The sequence below is a fragment of the Lineus longissimus genome, chromosome 7 (genome assembly GCF_910592395.1).
Source record: "Lineus longissimus chromosome 7, tnLinLong1.2, whole genome shotgun sequence".
In the NCBI taxonomy this organism is placed as follows: Eukaryota; Metazoa; Nemertea; class Pilidiophora; order Heteronemertea; family Lineidae; genus Lineus; species Lineus longissimus.
Genome location: NC_088314.1, coordinates 6,405,035 through 6,426,122, shown reverse-complemented (window position 1 = coordinate 6,426,122; position 21,088 = coordinate 6,405,035). Strand labels below are relative to the sequence as shown.

Below are 21,088 nucleotides of genomic sequence, written 5' to 3'. Positions count from 1 at the left end.
TGCCATCAGAAGGCCTTATAGGCCTATTATAAAAAACCCACCCACCAGTAGGCCTACCACACCCAGTGATTTTATACCTTACCTGTCCTTGGTGGCCACGGAGTGCCTGGACTTGTGTTGTGCCATTCAATCATACCTCTACGCAGTATATTTATTGTATAGGTTCTGTTTTTCACTTTCAGGTGGCAATTGATAAGGAATTAAGAAATTAGGATCGATGGTTTCTGTCTGACAGGACGAGGACTCATGAGGACTAAAGATCAGCCAACTGGCTGGAAGTTATCAAGATGTTTGTGAATCAAATAAATTCAAAGGATCTTTTTACCACAAATCCAATGTGAGTTATTCTGAGATTTTAATTAGCTTTTGAACCTTTGCCATTCTTGGGTTGTGGATGAAACTATATAGAACTAGAATCACAACAACGACTTCTTGCTGCCCTGTGCAACTTGTTTTGATTAATTTGAATGTTTTGATGGTAAAAAAATGAAAAAGCTGAAGTGATCTTATTCTTCATGTTCTTATTCTTAGTCAGAGGAATACATCTCAATCATGGGGAGATTGACATTTAAAATAATCAGTTGTTTGTAGTGATACAAAACTAGTGTCCTTAAAGAGGGAGGTTCCACTCTAGCTATTGGAATTAGGAGGTTATTTTTCGTCCAGAAAAAGTGAGTTATGTGCAAAATAATGTAGTAAAAATATTTCCATTGCCTTTTTTTCAGGAAAGTCTATGGGGGCAAAGAATATTCTGATTCCCAAGGAAATTCACAGATGTGTTCACAGCTTGAATTTTCAAATACTAACACTAACAGTTCACAGGAATGTTTTTCTCAGCAAATCAATGTGGGATTTTCTGAAAATGAGGTAGGACTGAAAGAATTGAAAACAGCAAAATTAATTGAGATTTGAAATGTCTATTGATTCAGCTGAGATTTGTGATGTTTATTGATGCAACTGAGTGGGCCAACTTGGATGCTACATGTAAATTTATTGAAAAATCCAATGGGTTATTGGGCAGTTCCAACTGTGTATAGGAAAATGTTAGAACTAGTTGATGGCAGGTACGATTTTTCACTTGGCTGCGAATTTGTACCACTCAGCAGTAATCTTGGTAGAGTTTCAACTTGGAATCAAATACTAGATTTTGTGTTTTTTCTAGGCAGACCAGACATTTAAGACAAACTGTTTCAGTACATTTCAGACAAGAGGTATAAAACACAATATCCTTCATCGAAATGCCACCACGTTTTTGTTCTTGATTTAAAACCTGCTGAACCTCTCTTTTATCTAATTCCAGTCTCCCCAGAAGAAGTCTTATTACCAGAAATTTGTTTCCAGAGGACCATTGTTTACCCATGGATCAAAGCAGCAGCCATCAACTAGTCGGATCACATACAAACAAGATTTGGATGGAAATAAAGCAAGGGCAAAGGAAAGGGATGAGAGGTGAGATGAACTAAGAGTTTCTAATTTCTGTCTATCGAGAAGGAGAAAAATTTAACTGGCATTTTTTATCCATCATTCAACACTAAACTGTTTCCTTATACAATTTTATAATGTACCTTAGGACTTTATAAGTATGTTATCATGATAATGTTAATTTGAATTACGCAAATTTATTTTTCAGAGATCTTCTCTACACAATTGTAAACACAGTGAGTCAGTGTGCAACTGAGGTGAGGAGTGCAGTAGAATTGGTGAAGGAAAACTCACAGAATGCCAGTGCATCATCGGACAAGAGAATTATTGACTTCTTGCAGAGTTGTAAGTAACAAACTTGTTTGTCTCATCTCTCCCTGTCATGGCTACTTAGAACCTTGGATGGTTTCAGTCGAGAGTTGATGACTCCACCCTAGATGTGACTTAGCCATATTTTGACATGATTTAGACTTCTTTTTAGTTTTGTCCAGGTTGACAGTAGAGTGTGTCTGGTGTTCAAACAGTAAAACTATCATCAACTCAAGAGAATCTGTCTGGATGCTTACTATTTTCTAGGTGCTTCAATGGAAAAAAATTGTCCTGATGCTGCACCGGTACAAAATGTATAGTCTATCAGAACCCTGAGGAAAGTTTTTGAAGTGGGCGGTATCTGGTCCTCTTGGGTCTTTTCTGGAAGTACAGGCACTGTAAACTTAATGGATAGTATTGGAATAATGATCACTCTGAAAGTGAAAAAATAAGTGTCATTGCACTGCAAAGGGCTGTTACAAACTTTTCCTAATAAGCAGCTCTCTGTTTATGTCTTTACCTTTAAATGTTCCAGTACAAACAGAGCTTGATAAGCGATATGAAGACATTGGGAATGCTGTGAGAAAAAGAGATGACTCCAAGCAGGAGAATCAGTGCCTGAAAGAGGAAATAGCTGCTGTAAGTTGAGTTTCTTGCGCATTGTCAAAACCATATCCAAAGTCTTTACCGGTAATACCACTGGGACTGGTGAAATTATAGTTCAAGGTAACAAGTCTTTATTCTGTTCTTTCGCTAGCCAGTGTCTTCCAATGATAGATTGTTGATGAATTCAGCTGTTCTTTGTCTCTGCAAGGCTGGTAATGTAGACTGTTACAGTGTCAGTGATACGAAAAGTCCCGTATTTTTGACTAACATGGTTATTTGTAATGTTATCCAGAAAAATGCCACAATATGTGAACTACGTGAGAAGGTGGAGAAACTTGAGGAAGATCAAGACAAGAAGATAGTGGAAGCTCTGCGGGATGTTTACAAAGAACAACAGGAACTTAACAGAGAACAGGTAAGGCACAGAATGGATGGAATAGTGCTTGTGCCTGTCAATTATAAAGCGAAAAAGAATATCTGTTGTAACAAGACAGAAGAGACAACTATTTCAACTTGTGCCCCATGGATGTTCTTGGATTAAAAGGGTTGGTCTATGTTCTTTGAAATTTGTTTCACATTGGCATCTAGATGATTATTGACAGTAGCCCCATTTCGTTGGCAATTTCAAACCACCGTGCTATTATGATAGGATAGCTTTCTTTTGAGCCACAACACAATGTATTTGTATACAACACAATGATAATACATATATTTTTACGTTCTTGTCATGGGTTGATCTGGTTAGAATTCAACTTAGAAAAGGCTTTCTGTGACTTGCTCTTCTGCATTCTTTCATTTTGCTCTCTTTCAGCAATGACAGCTCATTTAACATAAAATAATGCTTCACTGACATTTTGCAGATCCATCAGTATCATGAAAAGCAACTAAAAGAGTTGTCCAAACAGGCAAATCTACATAAGGGATACCAAACCACCCTTGACAGCCATGCAGTTCAGTTGAAGCATAATCGGGAGAAGACACAGCAACAGCTTTGCCAACTTGAAGCTGAGTAAGTCGGATCTATGCAACTTTTTATCAGTGGTACCCGATTGTCAAATGCCCTTTGTTGCTATTGCTATCTGGCATCAGACCCAGCAAAAAAGTTGACATTGTCACAGGATTGTGTCTGAGTAGAGTTGGCAGAGACAGACTCTGTCTCCACATTTTACTGCCTATTTCATCTTGGCTCTGCCTGGGTGGCCACACCCCTTCTGGACTGATGTCTTTACCCAGGCATGCCTCTCACGAATATGTTGAAGGATGGATCTTCAGACCTGTAGAAGACCCTGTTACATGTATGGATTGTTGTTGCAGTCAGCGATGACAATTCTGACAATAAAAGACTTGGTTTCGCCTGATCCCCTGTAGCAGTACAATGGTCAATCAATTTCATTTCAGTATGAGTAAAGAGCTGGACACATACCAGAAAGAGCAGCAAAACAGATACAGCCAGATAACAAGTGATTGTCAAGAACAGATAAAAAATCTCCATCGAGAACAGAGGGGTGAACTTGTAGACTACTTTAACAAGCAGATGTCAAAGACGAACAACTTGAATGGCCAAAGGCAACAAGAGTTGCAGAAACAATTCCGGGAGGAAATAGAGTCTCTCGGGAAACAACAGAAGGTGGAGCTAGTGGCTTTGATACAACAGGAGGTACGATATTGCCTTTTTCATTCCTAACTCGGATATTATTCCAGGTGCTGTTAGGGACAAAGGATCATCCTTCTTACTCTCTAAGCTATCAAAGTGCAGTTGGAAACAAAGTCACATCCTTCTTATTCTTTTTTAATCTTCAAGGTGCAGTTGGAGTCCAAGGCACAGGAAGATAAAAGTGACAAGATGCTGCAGCGGAGTTTGAATAAACATCAGGAAGAGCAGGAGATACTGGTGCTGGAGCTCCAGCATCAGAAAATGCAACGGCAGATATGTGCCAAAGAGATGGAGAAACAGGTTAGTGATACTCCAACTGACAACCAGTTTCTGGAAAGTGAAACTATTAGCAATGCGGTAAAACTTGAATGTGTAGGTTGTGATTTGAGCTCTAAAATTAATACCGACTGTAAGTGTAACAGTGTACGTATATGCTAGCTTTTCAGATTGTGAGGTTGTTTTATTTTTATGTCAACAATTTTGTAACTTTTCCAAGATCAGGAGAAGAAATATGAGTGTGGTAATGGGCCAAGTCAGCTACACCAAGTTTTACTGAGCCAGAATTTGGGGTTACAGCATGACATTATCGAAAGTATATCATGCTGACATTGTCTTTTTTTCAGAGCCAGGCATATGAAGATGAAATTCGTCAACTAAAGAAAGAAAATGCAACCAAGAAAGAGCTAGCTGAGAGGGAACAGAAGAAAGCCAAGGAAATGCAAGAGAAAGAACTGGAAATCCTGCGACGCAAACACGAACAAGAATTTGAAGTATTGAGACAAAAACACCAGGCGAATGATGCTATAAAGCATGATGGGTACATGGGTTGCCAAACATCTCAGCAACTCGTGCCAGTTTCCACCAACCAAGTTTACTCCTCGTCTGCGTCACAATTTAGTTGTCCTGACATTGATCCATTGGGGAGGTGCGATTCAAATACATCTGATGTTAAACTTAAGCCCAGTAATGCAAAGAGTCCATTTGTTTCACCCTCATTTAGAAAGACAGGCTGGTCATCTGAGGCATTGTTCAGGAAAGGTGGGCCATCACCAATTGCTACTGTCTATCCACAAAAGGCGAGTGTTCCCGACTGTAATTCTAGCAAAGATGACACCAGAGCTGCTTGTTCAGTTGATGAAGTGCACAAAGAAGATGTGGCTCCTGACGACAAGGGAAAGAAAAAGGGACGGAGGCAAAAACGTGGGAAGGCGATGTCGAAAAAGAAATCCCCGAAGGTGCCAGCCAGGAGACAGCCAAAGAGAACAGCCTGCACTCCAAACTTGGATCAATCAGGGAAACAAGATAGCACTCCTGCTACGGTTCCATATACTCGCCGTCAAAACGCTAGTGCTCCTTCCAGTGAGACCTTGCCTCCAAGGAAGGTGAAATCCCCTGACTGGATCCAGAAGAAAAGAAAAGCAATCACTCCTTCCGTGGAGAAACTTCACCCTAACCCCAGCACTCCAAGCTGGTTACAAGCCCACAGGGATGCTCGCAATAGGGAAGCACTCAGAGCAAAGAAACTGCAGTTGTTGAGTGCACACCACCAATATGGAAGAAGCAACACTGTGATGATTCTTTGGTTTGGCAGAACTCAGGCGCTCAAAATCTTGGGAGGTTCCTGTCGCCGTATTCTCTCAGATCATATGGTAATACTCCTAAGATGAGTTCTGCACACATCGAATGCAGCAAACTGAGCCTGCAGAAATACCAGTCTCCATATGGACTTCAGCGCTGTGGTGATTTCCCCAAACCTCTCAGTCTCTACTCCAAAAGCACAATGGAGGTATTTGACTTTGTTGAGGATGATGTCAGTGTTTCTGGGTCTGCATCATATAGAAAGAGGACATTTGGAAAGAAAAGGTAATTCTATCATTTTTTTAAAAGAAAAGATCACTCTATCTATTGATTTATAGTTTATATGGATTTTAATACATCTTGCTTTTCATTACGGCCAATCATTCTAATGGAATTTATCTTATGCTTTCTCTCAGACTTCCATCCGCATCACCAGCAGAGTCTAGGCCATCTCATTCCAAAGGAATTGGAGACAATAATGGATTCATCATCATCGACAATAGCGTAAGTATATGTAAAGAAATCTGAAAGGACTTGGTTGCAAGATGACCTTAGAGTTCTTGGATCTACCGGTACATGTACTTGAGTGAATTATAAGATTGATAGATTGTTGCAAATTTCAAAAGAACCGGCGGTAGACAGGTCTCCTATAAATGCATATTAGGAGTACACTTTGGATGTTGGTTGAAATCAGTAGAATACTCCAAAATGGAAAATATAGCTGAAAATAAAATCCAGTTGAAATACTATTTGAACATTTTGGCGATTTTCAGGTCACAGTCTTGTGGCAAAGTGTAGAAAGCTGGTCAACCTATTGCTTTAAACATTTTAGGATTGCATAAAAACGACAAAACACTCTTACTCTTTGAGGTTTTTTAGTCTGATGGGAACTGTGGCACCGGTTATCATCCAATTGCACACTCTTTCCGAACTTTTGCTGGATGTGTTTCAGGATGACAGTGATAACAGCCAAGGTTCCTCTCCTTCTCTCTCTGTAACCGAATTCGTCCTCAAGAGGAAGACTAAGAAAGAGCGATCACCACCAGGTGCTGGGGCTGGAGACTGGCAGTACATGACTTCATGCAGTAAGATGCATCTTGAGTTTTCTAGGACCTTTGTATGAGGATGATTCTGCTGATATCAGAGGAGAAGGGTGCTCTTTACTTCAGAATTAATGCAAAACAACTGTATTTGAGAAAGATTGAATTTGCATATCATTGAAGCAGATGGGTGGGTGTAACAGCAGTTGTCTTCAATAATTGCCAGACCTGTCCATTGGTTACCCAAATCATGAAATAACTAATCACCTATCTGTATTGAGGTGACCTCAGAGAGATTTTTCTAATACAGAGACCCTCAAAATCAGAGAAATCTCAATATCTATTGAGTGATCATGTTATCAAATTATAACTGCGGTATTTCAGATCAAAGCAACTCTATGATGTCTAGGACTAGAGGAGACATGTTGGGTTCTCCACATGCATTTCAACCTCAGAGTCAGGTGAGCAATATAAATTGTACCATTCTGAAATCATACAGTTGCAATCTTACAGTTTGTTAGTATTGTTAGGAGATATGGTTCCTGGCTTGCAGAGTGGACACTGGGAGCTAGCAGCTTGTGCTGTGTTAGAAAAATGTTATGTATTGGCATTGTAACGTTTTCATGGACATTTGAATATGACAAGAGGACGCTGGATGAAACATGGTCTAAGAACATACAGTAGTAACTCTTCTAAAAGTGCCGTTTAAGACGCCTGAATTTCATTAGTTTTCTAATTCTCTTCTACAGTCCTCGTCGAATTTGCCAATCAGACGATGCATGAAGAGACGGCTTTGTGAGGATGATATGATTGACACACAGATTCTGGAGATCACGAGATGTATCAAACGACAACAGAGAGTCACTCCTAAGTATAACAAGGAGTAGGAGTGTACTGTGTATTGTGGACTGGGATGGGAGAGGGCTGCTGGCCAACCAAAACACGGGGAGACAACTCCACATCCTAGACATTGGGGAAACAACACCACATCAAATACATGTCGGATGAGATAACTGCACAGCCAGGACTTTGGAAAAGACAATTGCCCAGCAACTACTGCATAGCCAGTGCTGTAGATATTTGTGGCCATTTTTTTGTGATAATTTTGACATACTTTTAAAGGAGCATTTGACAAGCCAGTATCTAGTATTTTCTTTTTCATGGTGACGCAAGGCATCCAAGCAGTTCTGGGTTAAAGAACATTGGGAGAGACAACTGTAAAGCCAATTACCTGGATGAGAAAACTGTTAAGTCAATACCCTTAGTGAGACAATTGTAAAGCTGATACCCTGGGTGAGACAGCCATAAAGCCAATTCCCTGGGTGAGACAATTGTAAGGCAAATACCCTGGTTGACAACTGCAGAGCCAAGACATTGGGAGAGATAATTTCTCAGTCAAGAGGCAGGGAGAGACAACCACTGTCAAGACGGTGGGAGAGACAACTGCATAGCCAAGAGGTTTGGAGAGACACCTGCACAGCCAAGAGGCTGGGAGAGACACCTGCACAGCCAAGATGCCGGGAGAGACACCTGCACAGCCAAGAGGCTGGGAGAGACGCCTGCACAGCCAAGATGCCGGGAGAGACACCTGCACAGCCAAGAGGCTGGGAGAGACGCCTGCACAACCAAGAGGCTGGGAGAGACACCTGCACAGCCAAGATGCAGGGAGAGACACCTGCACAGCCAAGAGGCCGGGAGAGACACCTGCACCGCCAAGAGGCCGGGAGAGACACCTGCACAGCCAAGAGGCCGGGAGAGACACCTGCACAGCCAAGAGGCCAGGAGAGACACCTGCACAGCCAAGAGGCTGGAAGAGACACCTGCACAGCCAAGAGGCTGGAAGAGACACCTGCACAGCCAAGATGCCGGGAGAGACACCTGCACAGCCAAGATGCCGGGAGAGACACCTGCACAGCCAAGAGGCTGGGAGAGACACCTGCACAACCAAGAGGCTGGGAGAGACGCCTGCACAACCAAGATGCTTTGAGATGCAAGTGCACAGCATAGTCAAGACGGTGGGAGAGACAACTGCATTGCCAAGACGTTCAGCTAGAGATAGTTGCACAGCCAAAATGTTAGGAGAGACAACAGCCAAGATGTTCACTGTGCTGGCGAGATGGTGGAAGTGCCAGCTTAATTTGGTCTGGTTGTGACTGTCTTGTCTCTCTCGCAGTATTGACACAACAGTATAGATGCTAGTTTCAATTTGGTCTGGTTTTGACGGTGTCTCTCGCCCTATTGGCTAGCCGATGGAGCTGACAGACCTGATTTGGTCTGGTGGTACCAACGTATACCGCGCTGGTTAGATGGTGGAGCTCTACCAATTCGGTCTGGTTCATCTGTCTCACCTCTCTCGCCATTGGAAAGACGGTGTAGGTGTCGGGCCACCGCTACTAAACCCGATTTAGTCGTGGTGACTATCTCATCTCCCTCACCATGTTGGCAAAATGGTGGAGGTGCCAGGCCGATTTGGTCCGATTGTGTCTACCTTGTCTCTCTGTCACTGCTAGCAAGACGGTGGATGTGGACATGGAATGCCCTGGTAACCAATTGGAAGAGGAAAAGTATCCTTGGAAGTGATATGGACAATTGTGTGCCTGGCACATCCTCTGTCTTGCTAACATTGTTGTGACGGAATCGCGGACCATGCTATACCCTGTCTGATTTACGCAAATTACAGACTTCAGCACTTTGTAAGGGGCTGCAAAAAAATGATGTATAATTTTAATTTTATGTCATGGTGAACAAACATTGTTGCCTGTGAAAAGGGTCGTTTCAAAATGGCCGAAATTTATTTTCGCACGGAGTCTACTTTTGCAATTTGGAACACTTTGCCTGCGTGAAAAGGGATTCCAAACATGTTACATCGATACTGTGTAAACCCTCAAGTAAAAAACATTAGGCCTACTGTATTTCCAAAACCGGAAGGGCGTCTCAGAAAACTTCCAACACTTCCAGGCCTCAACCACTAGAATACGAATGGCTCGACTGTCCTCTGGGCCATCTCTTCATCTTATCCCACCTCGAAACGTTAGGTCACCTCTGAATTCAACTGTCCTCTCCTGTCCTTGGTGACCCCCGAGCACATCAGGCTTTCCCTGGACGTCTTTTGTCATCTCTGCATGCGAATGCTTCTACGTCCTCCGTCCAATCTCAACTCTATGCCATCAAAAAACGTCCTCTGTCGTCTCTGAATGCGAATGTCCTCTCCTCTCCTGCCCTCTGTCTCACCTCCCAACATATCAGGCTGTCTCTGGACGACCTCCGTCGCCTCTTTATGCCAATGCCTCTACAACTGTCTTCTGTCCTGTCTCGTCTGCTCAAGGCACCCGGAAACGTATTGGTGTCGCTTCGAAAAGCATACTGTCTTCCGTCCTTTTCTCATTGTCTTTAAGCTGCTCCATCCCCTAACACCTCATGCTTTCTCGAGATGTATTCGGTCGCCCCTGAATGCAACTGGCTCTACAGAGGACGTCCAGTGACTGCCTGATATGTTGGACCGACAGGAGCACTTTCGTGTTCAGAGGCGACGGAGGCAGATATTGGGAGGTGGCTGAGGACAGGAGAGGACATTCGCATGTTGACACAACAGTATACCACCGCAAGATCAAGAAATAGCTGGGATCTTAGCTTCCCGACACACTGGCTGGCTTCTTGGAGATTGGTAATGTGGACAAGCAGGCGACGAATATGGGGACAGAAAAAGATGGACCACGACTGTATATAGCAAGGAATATTAAAACGTCTACAACTGGTGCGAGAGAGCTAGGTTGTGATGATTTCTCCATGTCAGGTCCTTGGTTTTGAAAGCCTTGTCGATCCTTTCTGAGATGTCCTGTACATAGCAAAGCGGACAGCATGTCTCAATGATGCGAGAGGCATCGATTGTGAGGATGTCCACATGTTGAGCCCTTGTTGAACAAGGCACTATGGATATATTTTCTGGACCATACGGCAAAAGATGATGGCAGCTCATGAGCCTGACGAGATTGGGCTTATTCGGGACGAGACAGTCTAAGACTGCAAGAATAAGTAGAGAGAAACATCAAACGATTGCAACGGTATGCCAACCAGCAGATCCTTTTCAGAGACATTCTGTATAGGAAGGCAACAGTATACACTGGAAAGCTCGGTTGTGACGATGTATTTTTGTTCCTGACCATGATCCTTTGTAGTCTATACAAACCTTATTCTGTTATTGCAAGGCGAAGGCGCAGATTTCAATCGCATGTCTTACAATTCTGAAAGAGGTAGGTTGTGAAAATGTCTCCATGTCAGTCATTTGAGGCAATACTCCTTCTTTTCTGAGACAGTAAGGTTGCGACAGTACCGAACAATTGTGGCCGAGTAAGATTGTTACAATGTCTTCCTCTCTTGTATTTTGTTCAATAGGGCTGCGTATTTATATATTTATATATCTTTTCGCCTGGTTTTGATGTAATGACTTTAAAAGATATCATGAAACAATCCCTGAGTAGGCCTATGCACCGCACTACCCCGACCCCGCTTGACAACCCCTAGATGCAGATGTTCTTTCTGGATGTGCTATAAACAATGGCGCCGTGACGGCTCCTATCCCATTTTATGGCTTTTCCATCTGCTGCCGCAGGAAAGCCGATACGGCTCCTATCCCATTTTATAGCTTTCGCATCTGCAACGGAAAGGGAAAATGGACCCGCCCAATGAGGTTTGGGGGGGAGGGGGGGAGGGGTGAATGAACTCTCACAAAACAAAACAAAACAGGGTAATTGCAGCGTTCTTTGCCAGAGATATTATCATCTTAAATTCATAGTCAGTTTCAGGACCCATACGTGCTTTGTAAAGCCAAAAAACGCCATTTTGAGGGTTGGTTTGTGGACCCAATACCCCGCTAAATTTGAGGACCATATTTGGTTGTTTCCAACCAACGACATCGCGTCATTGCTATCACGTGACGCCCGCACTCCTGCACGCTGTGGACGCAGACGATATACATTTCGGAAACTTTTGACATTTCGTGGTTATTTTTGGTCCTCAAAGACAGTTTTTGTCGGATAAATAATAGAAGTTTTATGTCCGAATTCTTGTTTATGATCTCGTGTCCATAACAGGCCCATTCATTTTCATTTTAGTCAACTTGTTCCCTATTTTTTCCGTCGGAGAAGTTCGCGTGATGTTTTTTTCTCGAAATGCGCAATGCGCCAGTTCGCGTCACATGCTCAGAGTAAAAATCGGCCGCGAAACACCGATCAAATCCTTCATCATCCTTGTGAATTAGCACCAATAATACTTATTTTGAGGTTCTTTGTGAATTTTTACATCTATAGGAACAAATACCGTGAAAAAGTATTCGTACGATATCATATACAAGGGATTTTTGAAAACGGTAACTTCGAACGACGGCAAGTTCTTGATATAGATGAATACATTGTTTCGCGCAACAGTGATGATGATTTCATGGTCGTTTTCGATCATAAATCAGCCTGGTTTGACAGCTCCAAACTTAATAACTAGTAAATATGACTTGTTGTTCGTAATTGTAAGTCGTTCCTTTTGATTTTCAGGTTGAAATCTGCCGTTTACAACGGTTTTTCGCGAGCTTATCCCGTGACACGTTTCGTTTTTCTCGTGGCCGTCTTGTGGCTGAAATGGCATCTCGCCTCCTGGAAATCGTAGATCGAATTGGATAAGTAAACTGTTCAGGAATTAACATACAGAATAACCATTGGTAAGCAGTTAACATTCGTATTTCTATTCTGTTTTTCGTCGATTTTGAGGCGAGAATGTAGGTGTGGCATTTGAAATTTGCAGCTGAAAACTCTTAAAAAACTTGAATGTCTGTGCATCATATGTGCATCATGTGTGCATCATTCAGTGCATTCACTATTCAGTTCAGTGCATTGTGATGCTCTGTAGCTTATCCCTCCATCCACATTAAAATACTGCTCATCCATGTGGAAATAGACTTGGAAGCCTATATTTCTTATTATTTAGAGGAAGACAATTCTTTCGAGGTCGCACTTTTAAAAGCTATTTAGAAGAATTACTCTTTCGACAAGGGTGATGTCAATAGTCGTTGTAAAACTTACGCTTCCTCAAGTTCCTGTGAAAAAAATGGCTGATATACTCATCAAAGAAAGTTAAGGACCACTTTTTTATTTTTAACATATTTTTTTCACAGCACATATAAGGACCAGAAAATGCCTAAATATGAATGTCCTGTATGACCTTCAAGACACAGTAATCAATTTCACTTGTGGTTTGTTCCAGTTGTTGCATAACTTCTTTCTAAACTTGTCACAACCTGAAAATGGGTGTTTTGGTGTGTCAACTTTTTTACAATTTTAGCCTAAATGTCTTGTCATCAATGTCAGCATGGTCAGTAGCGAGTATGGCCTCCCCCTGCTGCAATAACAGCCTGACACCGCTGTCTCATTGAGTTTATCAGATGATTAACATCCCTGACATCAATTGCATCCCATGCAGCCTCCAAGGCCACACCAAGCTGCTGCAACCCATTTGGCTGCACCTCAAGCGCTCCAATACTCCTTCCCATCATGTCCCAGGCATGTTCTTTCGGATTCAAGTCCGGGGATTTTGCTGGCCAGTCCATACGCTCAATTCCATGATCCGCCAGGTACTGTGTCACCACCCTCGCTGTGTGGGGACGGGCGTTGTCGTCCATGAAAATGAAATTTTCCCCAGCGTTTTCTGCAAACGGAACCACAAAAGGTTCCACGATTTCATCTCTGTACCTCACACCTGTAATTGTTCCCCCTGGGACCACATAGAGGCGAGTGCGTTGACCGTAGCTGATTCCGCCCCACACCATGATGCTGCCTCCACCATAGCGGTCATGTTCAGCGATGCAGGCCTCTGCAAATCTCTCTCCCTGTTGTCTCCAGACTCTAACACGTCCATCATTGTGGTCCAGGCTGAATCTGCTCTCATCTGAGAACAGAACATGGCGCCATTGCTGGTGGGTCCATCCCACATGATCACGAGCCCAATTGAGACAGATTCTTCTGTGAGCAGGGGTTAATGGGATTCATTGCAGTGGCCTCCTGGCATGCATGTTGGTTCTGTGAAGTCGGTTACGGATGGTTTGATTTGAAACAGTCACCCCAGTTGCAGCAGTGAATTGGTTATTGAGTCTGCGAGCACTACTGAAGCGGTTGCGACGACAAAGAGTCACTAAGTAGCGGTCATCCCTCGCAGTTGTTGCTGATGGTCGGCCAGTACAGGGTCTCTCTGAGTATCGCCCTGTCTCCCGGTGTCGTTGGTTAGCACGACTGATGACACTGTGAGACACACCCATCATCTCAGCTACTCGTCGCTGACTGAAGCCAGCTTCCAGCATCCCTATGGCTCGTGCAACCTCTACTTCACTCAAGTGGTGTCTAGGCATCTCTCTTGTCAGAATGCTGCCTGAGCTTGGTGGGAAATGCAAGGAAAAGCACTTGCATGGACTTTTGTACCACTTTATGTGGTCAGCTGACATGCCAAAAACACCCATTTTCAGGTTGTGACAAGTTTAGAAAGAAGTTATGCAACAACTGGAACAAACCACATGTGAAATTGATTATTACTGTGTCTTGGAGGTCATACAGGACATTCATATTTAGGCATTTTCTGGTCCTTAACTTTCTTTGATGAGTATATTTAATATTTTCGCGAACCATCTATATTCCAGCAGCAGCATAGGCAAAGGTTTTACAGCCTAGTGTATTTATTGGAATCCAGATGTCAGGAAAAAATATGTGGCCCATATGTTTCTGGGGGACCCCATGCTCAGACCCCCCTTACCAGATTTTTACTTTCACAAGATTTAGGGCTAAGTCCCCAATGTCCACCTACCGAAGATCAAGATCAAGATGTTGAGTATTGTGCTATTCTTAAAAATGTCTACACTCTAGTCTTCAGCAATGAGCTTGGTCGAAGGACAAGTTGAAAAGGTCTTTGATGTATTAAACAAGACTACCCATTATTGTAAATATTCTTCCATCTTCTTGATTATAGCAATGAAATGATCAAGTTTATTGGTGATGCCCATTGTTGCCTGAAAGCACAGTTGCGGAGGAAGCTTTGCTTAGAGGAAGGTGGTTCCCAGCCTGGAGAGCAACAAAGCCAAGAAGGGATCACTCAACTGAAAAAAACAGTATTTCCAGATGAGTACCTGACTGACAATTTACAATAAATACCAAATTAGGCCCACCTGATATTTCATACAGTGATTCATAATCAAACTGGGATTGGACAAGGCCCTTTTTGTGTTTCCATAGTTAAAAATTTCCCAGATGTGCTGATCAGTGGAAGCCTAGGGTCTCCTCATCAAAATATCAGGATGAGTTGACATAGGTTTACATTGACAGAGATTTTTGAGTGTCCTCAATCTTTGGGCGACACAATGAAGTATTAGGTGCCTTGCTCAAGGACAACGAGATGAGGTGGCGCAGATTATGTGAGAGTTGAACCCACAATATCCTTGTCATTGTGATCATAAACAACCAGAAACTCTGGTATGTGGACTGGAGGGATGACTGCTTCTTAATTTTGTCTTAATTCACAGAGTTCGATATGTGTCCTTTGAAACAATAACATAAAACTTGGCCTTGGACCTCAATCTTGAAATTCTTAACTTCAAAGCTGTTGGTGTTAAATGACTCTTCTGATTTTATAAAGCTTAATCTTTGGTAGAAGAACTTGATGTGGAAAGCCAATGTTTCTACTCACTGTTAGTTTTCGGGCCTCAAAATTCAGGATTTTGCCTCCAGAGCATTTCTTGAAAAAAGTGCTGTGGAGGTAGAGGCCTCTCAACAGCAATTTGTCCCTTGCCCAAGACAAATTTGCCTCAGCTTATTTTAGGCATAGCAACCCTGCCAGAGTGATTGCGGAGCTCCTGGCAATGCACACCTGGATCCGGAGCCTAAGAACTGGGGCTGTATAATTAGAATAAGGCAGCCAGGCCCATAACTTTGGGGTTACCATTTGCCGCGAGTGCCGTGGAGAATTTACCATTCAGAATCAAAAGTTAAGTGAGAACCATTATCTTTTTCAGCCCCTCCACCTGATGACCCACATTAACAGGGAAGGAGATGAAGGCATTCAGATTTGGTATGGCATCGTCATTCTACTGACAAGCCATGGCCCGTTAACAAAATTTACCAAGGACCACAGTTCTTTGCTGCGACATTGGCTGGGTTTTGCTGACCACAATACCATTTGAACTGGAAATGTTGTTGCGAGAAGAATCCGTCTTGGGATACAAGGTTGGTGTGGAATCTGCATGATATTTGATGATGTAATAAACAACTTTAGAAAAAGTTAATTGTGTTACCCATAAAGAATGGGCCAGCCAGACTTGCTATATGATATGCTCCTTATTTGCTATATTCCTTACTTGCTATATTCCTTTCTTACATGCCAAGTGCGTGGCGAGGAGGCAATCTGTACCCACTTAATTTATCAAGCTAGTGGCTAACCACTGGCTGTATCAGAAAAGGATACCAACAGGGCTCAAACCCTCTCCCATGGCAAGACAATGAGGATGATGTTCAAACAAAGGAGATTGGAAAGCAGTCAATCTAAGGATGTACGCTTAGCGAGATATCAAAGACTCTTGCATGCGGTAATAGCCTGCATTGATTATGATAAATCTTGATGTTTCTTTTCAGCCTAATAGCAAGATCAGAGGGCATGGTTTCCACGAAGGCTGTCCAAGGGAGATTCAGCAATCTACTTGATCAGGTAGATGAGCCACGCCAAACCAAAGTGCTCCAAGTATGTAGGCAAACTGTCCATCAAAGGAGGTGGAGGCCTGTGTGCCGTGAAGTTGCCTGTCTCTTTGTTTAGTGACATTCATTCTGCTGTAATTCTGCAGTTTAAAAAGTGCTTGCTTGTGATCTTAGGTGAAGTGAAATCTGCTCATATAGTGATAATTGGACTTGTGATAGTGAAAGATTATCAACAGGGACAGAAATTAGGGTTGTGCCGCCTGGGAACATATCTACGAGGTAACCACCACAGCTAGGCAATTACCTAGCTATTGCTAGGATGAGATATCAGTAGCCAGTCGATGATAGGATGGATGCTTCCAGATGTCAAAGTGTCCGAATTTTTATGTAAAATTGTCAACAAATTTATGATTATTTAAATGGTTCGTGTTGTTTTTCAGCATGGTTTCAAGATCATTGGGCTTGGGTGTCACGGGGGCCTGGAGAAACCATTACGTTGCATGGATGCTCGGAGACACTTGTCACCCCTGGAATGCCTGCTGTGAACAAGAGCTGGGGCTGAACCAAGCTAAGATTATTGACAATCCCTATCATGTTGCCAACGTCACCAATGGCAGGACTGAAGATGGATCCATTGGAAACTAAAGGCTTTTCCTGTAAGTTTTTAAATGTATTAAGAGTTTTCAGTTTGAATAAATATGAACTTTGTCCCTGAGGTTGTCCAAGAGAGACTGCACCAGACAGTAAAAGGACAGGTGGTTTAGTGACAAGTACAGGTACCCTCTGCTGTAAGCATGCATTTTGAAATTATTCCATTTGCCTGTGATGAGTGCTAGTTAGGGCTTCAAATCATTGCACTTTGTGAGACAGTGACAGCAGGTTGGGAAGACGACACATCAACATATGTACCAGAGCTTCTGTGGATTAGTTGCTTGAACTCCAGAGGCCCATCGTTTGAACCTTAAAGTTGGCATGAGACCTGTGGCAGGTCACTGTCTATCTTGTTTAACTCCACCCAGCTTTATGAATAGAAACGCTGAGGTTGCTTTTTTTGGAAAGACTGGCGTTGAAAGTTATGACACCAGACCATAAGACCATAATTTTGGATGCAGTCAAGAAGTCCTTGTGGTAAAATGTAGGTTGTGCCAAGTTACACAATGTTTGTAGAAGATTAAAAGGAATTTGGCTATGGCCAAGACTCCCTTGCGGTATTAAATTGGAATTTGAATTGTCCCAAATTTACAAGGTGGCTGAGTTTTGATATTATCTTCAGAAATAAAAAAACCAAGGGAGGAGAGGATGACCTTTCAAAATTTCAGAGAAACGGAAATCAAGGATTGGTCATTCAAAACTCTAAATTAAATGAATACTATTGGTCTTTCCAGCAGCCAACACCTCATGAACTAGACTGGAAAATAGCACAGGTGATCAAGACTGATACCGCACAATCTTCCTCCTGGTTAACAAGCTAAGACCAATCCAGATGGGGAGGGTTGGCCCTCCAACACCACTACCAATGCTGTCAGCTGGGATCAGTGGACTGCAGCAATATCTTACTGAAGACAAAGATGAGGGAATCTACAATGTTGATGCAAGATTGCCCTGTGATGTCCAGGCGTCTTTGACTACAATGGTTTGTTGATTGTTTATAGCAGAACTTGTGTTTTGCGGTATAGGTCTAAATATGGCTAATCTGGCTGAGGCCTGGGCAAGCTCAGGATACCCTTCTGTGACTGCAACTATCATCCTAATGATGGCATTGTTGCACGGAAGGATAGTCTGTGGTACATGATTCTAATTTCCTGCCATGAAAAATTCAAGGACAAAATCACAACCAGTCTCCCGTGATAATGCCACAAAAGTAATTTGAGTATTCGATATGACTGATATCTTTCGGTACAACATCTTGTAAACATCATGATTGACGGACACCTTTCAATTGAATGGGTAACCCTCATTTTCTTTCACTCTAAATCAGTTGTTATCATTATTTCAGCTTTGGTTCACCAGTAGGTCCTCGGATGGTAAAGTTTGGACACAACATCCTGAGCATGAAGAATATTCTGAAAGACAGCACAAACAATATTTGGACATTCAATTTTTCAGCTGAGAAGGACCTTTTTTCAAGTTAGGACTAAAGCCCCTGGGCCTGCTTTAGGCCTATAACTGTAGTTTGTGCTCTGTAGTATGTGATTTGAAAATTGTACAATGGAACAAGTGTCATTTTGTTTGCCACAGTAACTTAAGGCAGTGTTAGTGACCCATTTGTTTTCAGTTTACAAAGCCATCATGATCAACTGCATTGATCCCTCAAAAGATTGTTGGAGTGACTCCATTAAATGTAACAAAAATATCCAACACCTGGTACTCTAGTTACTGTAGGTTAGCTACTGAAGTGACCTTTTTGTTTTCACTTTTAAAAACCTATGCGATTTGCCGCACTGAAGGTCCCTCCTGAGATTGTTGGACTGGGTCCATTAAATGTGACAAAAATATCCAACACCTATTTACAAATGAAGTGAGGGGGTCAGCCTTTTGGTGTAACTCCATATAACTGTCTGGTGATTTCGCTCTGGGCTTGTGACATTCTGATCGGTCTGAAATAATCATTGTCGCCCATCCCTCAATTTGAGGCCTGTGTCCCGATGGTGGCGTTGAATGGCAAAATCAAAGGGGCATGACGGCGGTTATACCTATTGCGAATGGGCAGCATCACAACCAGTTCTGAGATCTGGGGGTGGTGTAGGATATCTGGTTACCACGCACACATCTCTTGTATCTGCGGTGGGTTGGTACCCCACGCTACGTAAGGGGAGGTTCTGGGTAAGACTTGGTCCACGTGAATAGGTTGTACCTGAAAGATGAGAAGTTGCGAATGGACGCCTTCGAATATGTCCTTCGACCAGCTAGTGCTAACCCGGTCACTGTCTCCAGGTCACCACACCTTGGTCAATGAGCGGGCGAAGAACCCAATGGCTCCGTCAGGAGTACATCGTCAACTTCAGCCCGTAGTCAAACCGGTCCACGTACAAATATCTTGGCTGAGAGTGGGGGACGTACTTGCTTCTCATCGGGGTAATACAGTACCACTGTATACAATGACCCCATTTTAGTTGGATTTTACTGAGGAGTGGACGATAATGAGAATTTCAGGCCAGTCCGATTGTCACCAGTTCAGAGGGCGATTACCTGATAGTTATGTGGCATTCCGTCAAACGGTGAACTCTTTCACATCCTTTGTAAATTAGTGTTGCTTGTTACATGTCACATTCAATGGCTCATTTGAGGATAGTTTCTGTGATTCTACTTTACCCTGAGCAGGCCCATTAAAACCTAAACTGTGTAGTTTGTGCTCTGTAGTATGTGATCTAAAAAGTTGTAAATCTGGTTATTGGAGTAAAGATTGTAGAATGGAATATCCGCGGGATGCCCTAATCTGAGAGCCAAGAGCCAAGACGCTGTTAAAGAGCCAATTAAGTGCTGCCAGGAAAGCCCCGAGCCAAAGAAAAAGTTTAGGCTATGAAACTTTGGGAATCCTAAGCCAACAGGTCCCCCTTCTTGATAAAAAATAAATATATTATGTAACCATTTATGACGTTGTAAGACATCGCCAGTCTGATTGTCACCAGTACCTGATAGTTATGTGGCGTTCCTGTCAAACTTTTAACTCTTTCACGTCCATTGTAAAGTAGTGTTGCTTGTTACATGTTACATTCAATGGCTCATTTGAGGATAGTTTCTGTGATTCTAATCCACCATGAGCACCATGTGCTGCATTTCTACAAGTTCTAGCATTGTCGGGGGCATAGCTAGCGGAAGAGGGCAAATGCCCGCCCCCCCTCCAGCCGCATATCAATTCCGTCTGCGTAATTTCATCCTTCACGCCATGAAGAATTAACCAGTAGTCCCATTGACTGCTTCATTCGCAATGTCGACAGCATCTTCCCTAACTCCACTGTTGACCGCTTCAAAAGCAAGGAAGAGACGATATAACATAAAATAAAACATGAATATACTTGAGTTTACGACCTTTTTTACATAGCTATAACTAAAAGTATATATACTGTTGGAAGTCGGATCACGGCCCACATGTTGCTGAGGAGCCCGACAGGTGCACACCATCCCAGCGAAACTCTCAAGCCATATTTGACTTATCCTACATCTGACATCCAAAGCCATCTGCCAATATTTTGTCTCAAATCAATGGGAAGTAAATTGGAATTGCAAACCAGAAGGGATACGAGAAAAATACTTTGCAGAGGATGATTCCAGGCAACAGTTATGGCGAAAGTAGGGGTCGGACCTCTCGACAAAATGTCTTTCTGCACTGACCTGATGATGAAAACCGTATAGGTTTAGTGTTTTGAGCATTGAATCTTTTAAATATGTCGTCGTAAACGCGATCTCAATCGGCGCCATCTGCATCTCTTTGCCTTGTTTTTGATAACTAATTGATTCTTTAGGCCAGGAAAAAAATATCCGTCAGAAACTGACCGACATGTTAGGCCGACAAAGAGACCTAAGTGTTCTAATTATTGGCTTAATCTTCAAAGGCTCGGACTCGAAATTTATTGCGCTTATGTTGTGGTACTCATTGCTCAAAGAAAAAGAAGATAAGATAAGGGTTGAAGAAGGAAAGGAATTGCCTTTGACTGATTTTGACTTCATAGTCTGCCCAAAGTTTCATCTCAAGCTTCGATTTCAAGTCACGATCACTTGGCCAATTTCCAATATTTCGGTCTCTCAAACATGTTTAAACCGCGGTA

General features: G+C 42.7%; 1 protein-coding gene and 2 long non-coding RNA genes across 3 annotated transcripts; all 3 read left to right on the top strand.

Annotated features, from left to right (window-relative positions):
* The first annotated feature begins 236 nt into the window (after nt 1–236).
* Nucleotides 237–9,373, top strand: LOC135491218 (trichohyalin-like). The gene is made up of 14 exons (XM_064776946.1): nt 237–337; nt 726–867; nt 1,301–1,449; nt 1,631–1,767; nt 2,267–2,370; nt 2,630–2,752; nt 3,198–3,346; nt 3,736–3,994; nt 4,139–4,291; nt 4,615–5,854; nt 5,986–6,073; nt 6,522–6,654; nt 6,994–7,070; nt 7,359–9,373. The coding sequence occupies exons 1-10, from the start codon at nt 288–290 to the stop codon at nt 5,656–5,658; spliced, it is 2,310 nt and encodes a 769-aa protein (XP_064633016.1). The 5' UTR covers nt 237–287; the 3' UTR covers nt 5,659–5,854; nt 5,986–6,073; nt 6,522–6,654; nt 6,994–7,070; nt 7,359–9,373.
* Nucleotides 9,374–12,115: 2,742 nt separating this feature from the next.
* On the top strand, nt 12,116–16,335 carry LOC135491695 (uncharacterized). Its single transcript, XR_010447865.1, has 3 exons — nt 12,116–12,316; nt 14,608–15,857; nt 16,263–16,335. It is a non-coding gene; the product is annotated as an uncharacterized LOC135491695 (long non-coding RNA).
* A 443-nt stretch (nt 16,336–16,778) lies between these two features.
* Nucleotides 16,779–20,273, top strand: LOC135491694 (uncharacterized). Its single transcript, XR_010447864.1, has 3 exons — nt 16,779–16,978; nt 17,708–17,955; nt 18,319–20,273. It is a non-coding gene; the product is annotated as an uncharacterized LOC135491694 (long non-coding RNA).
* Nucleotides 20,274–21,088: the final 815 nt, after the last annotated feature.

Coding starts and splice junctions, on each gene's coding strand:
- LOC135491218 (XM_064776946.1), top strand. CDS start 288: ATGTTTGTGAATCAAATAAATTCAAAGGATCTTTTTACCACAAATCCA. Junction 868..1,300: donor TGGGATTTTCTGAAAATGAG/GTAGGACTGAAA, acceptor ATCTAATTCCAG/TCTCCCCAGAAGAAGTCTTA. Junction 4,292..4,614: donor CCAAAGAGATGGAGAAACAG/GTTAGTGATACT, acceptor TCTTTTTTTCAG/AGCCAGGCATATGAAGATGA.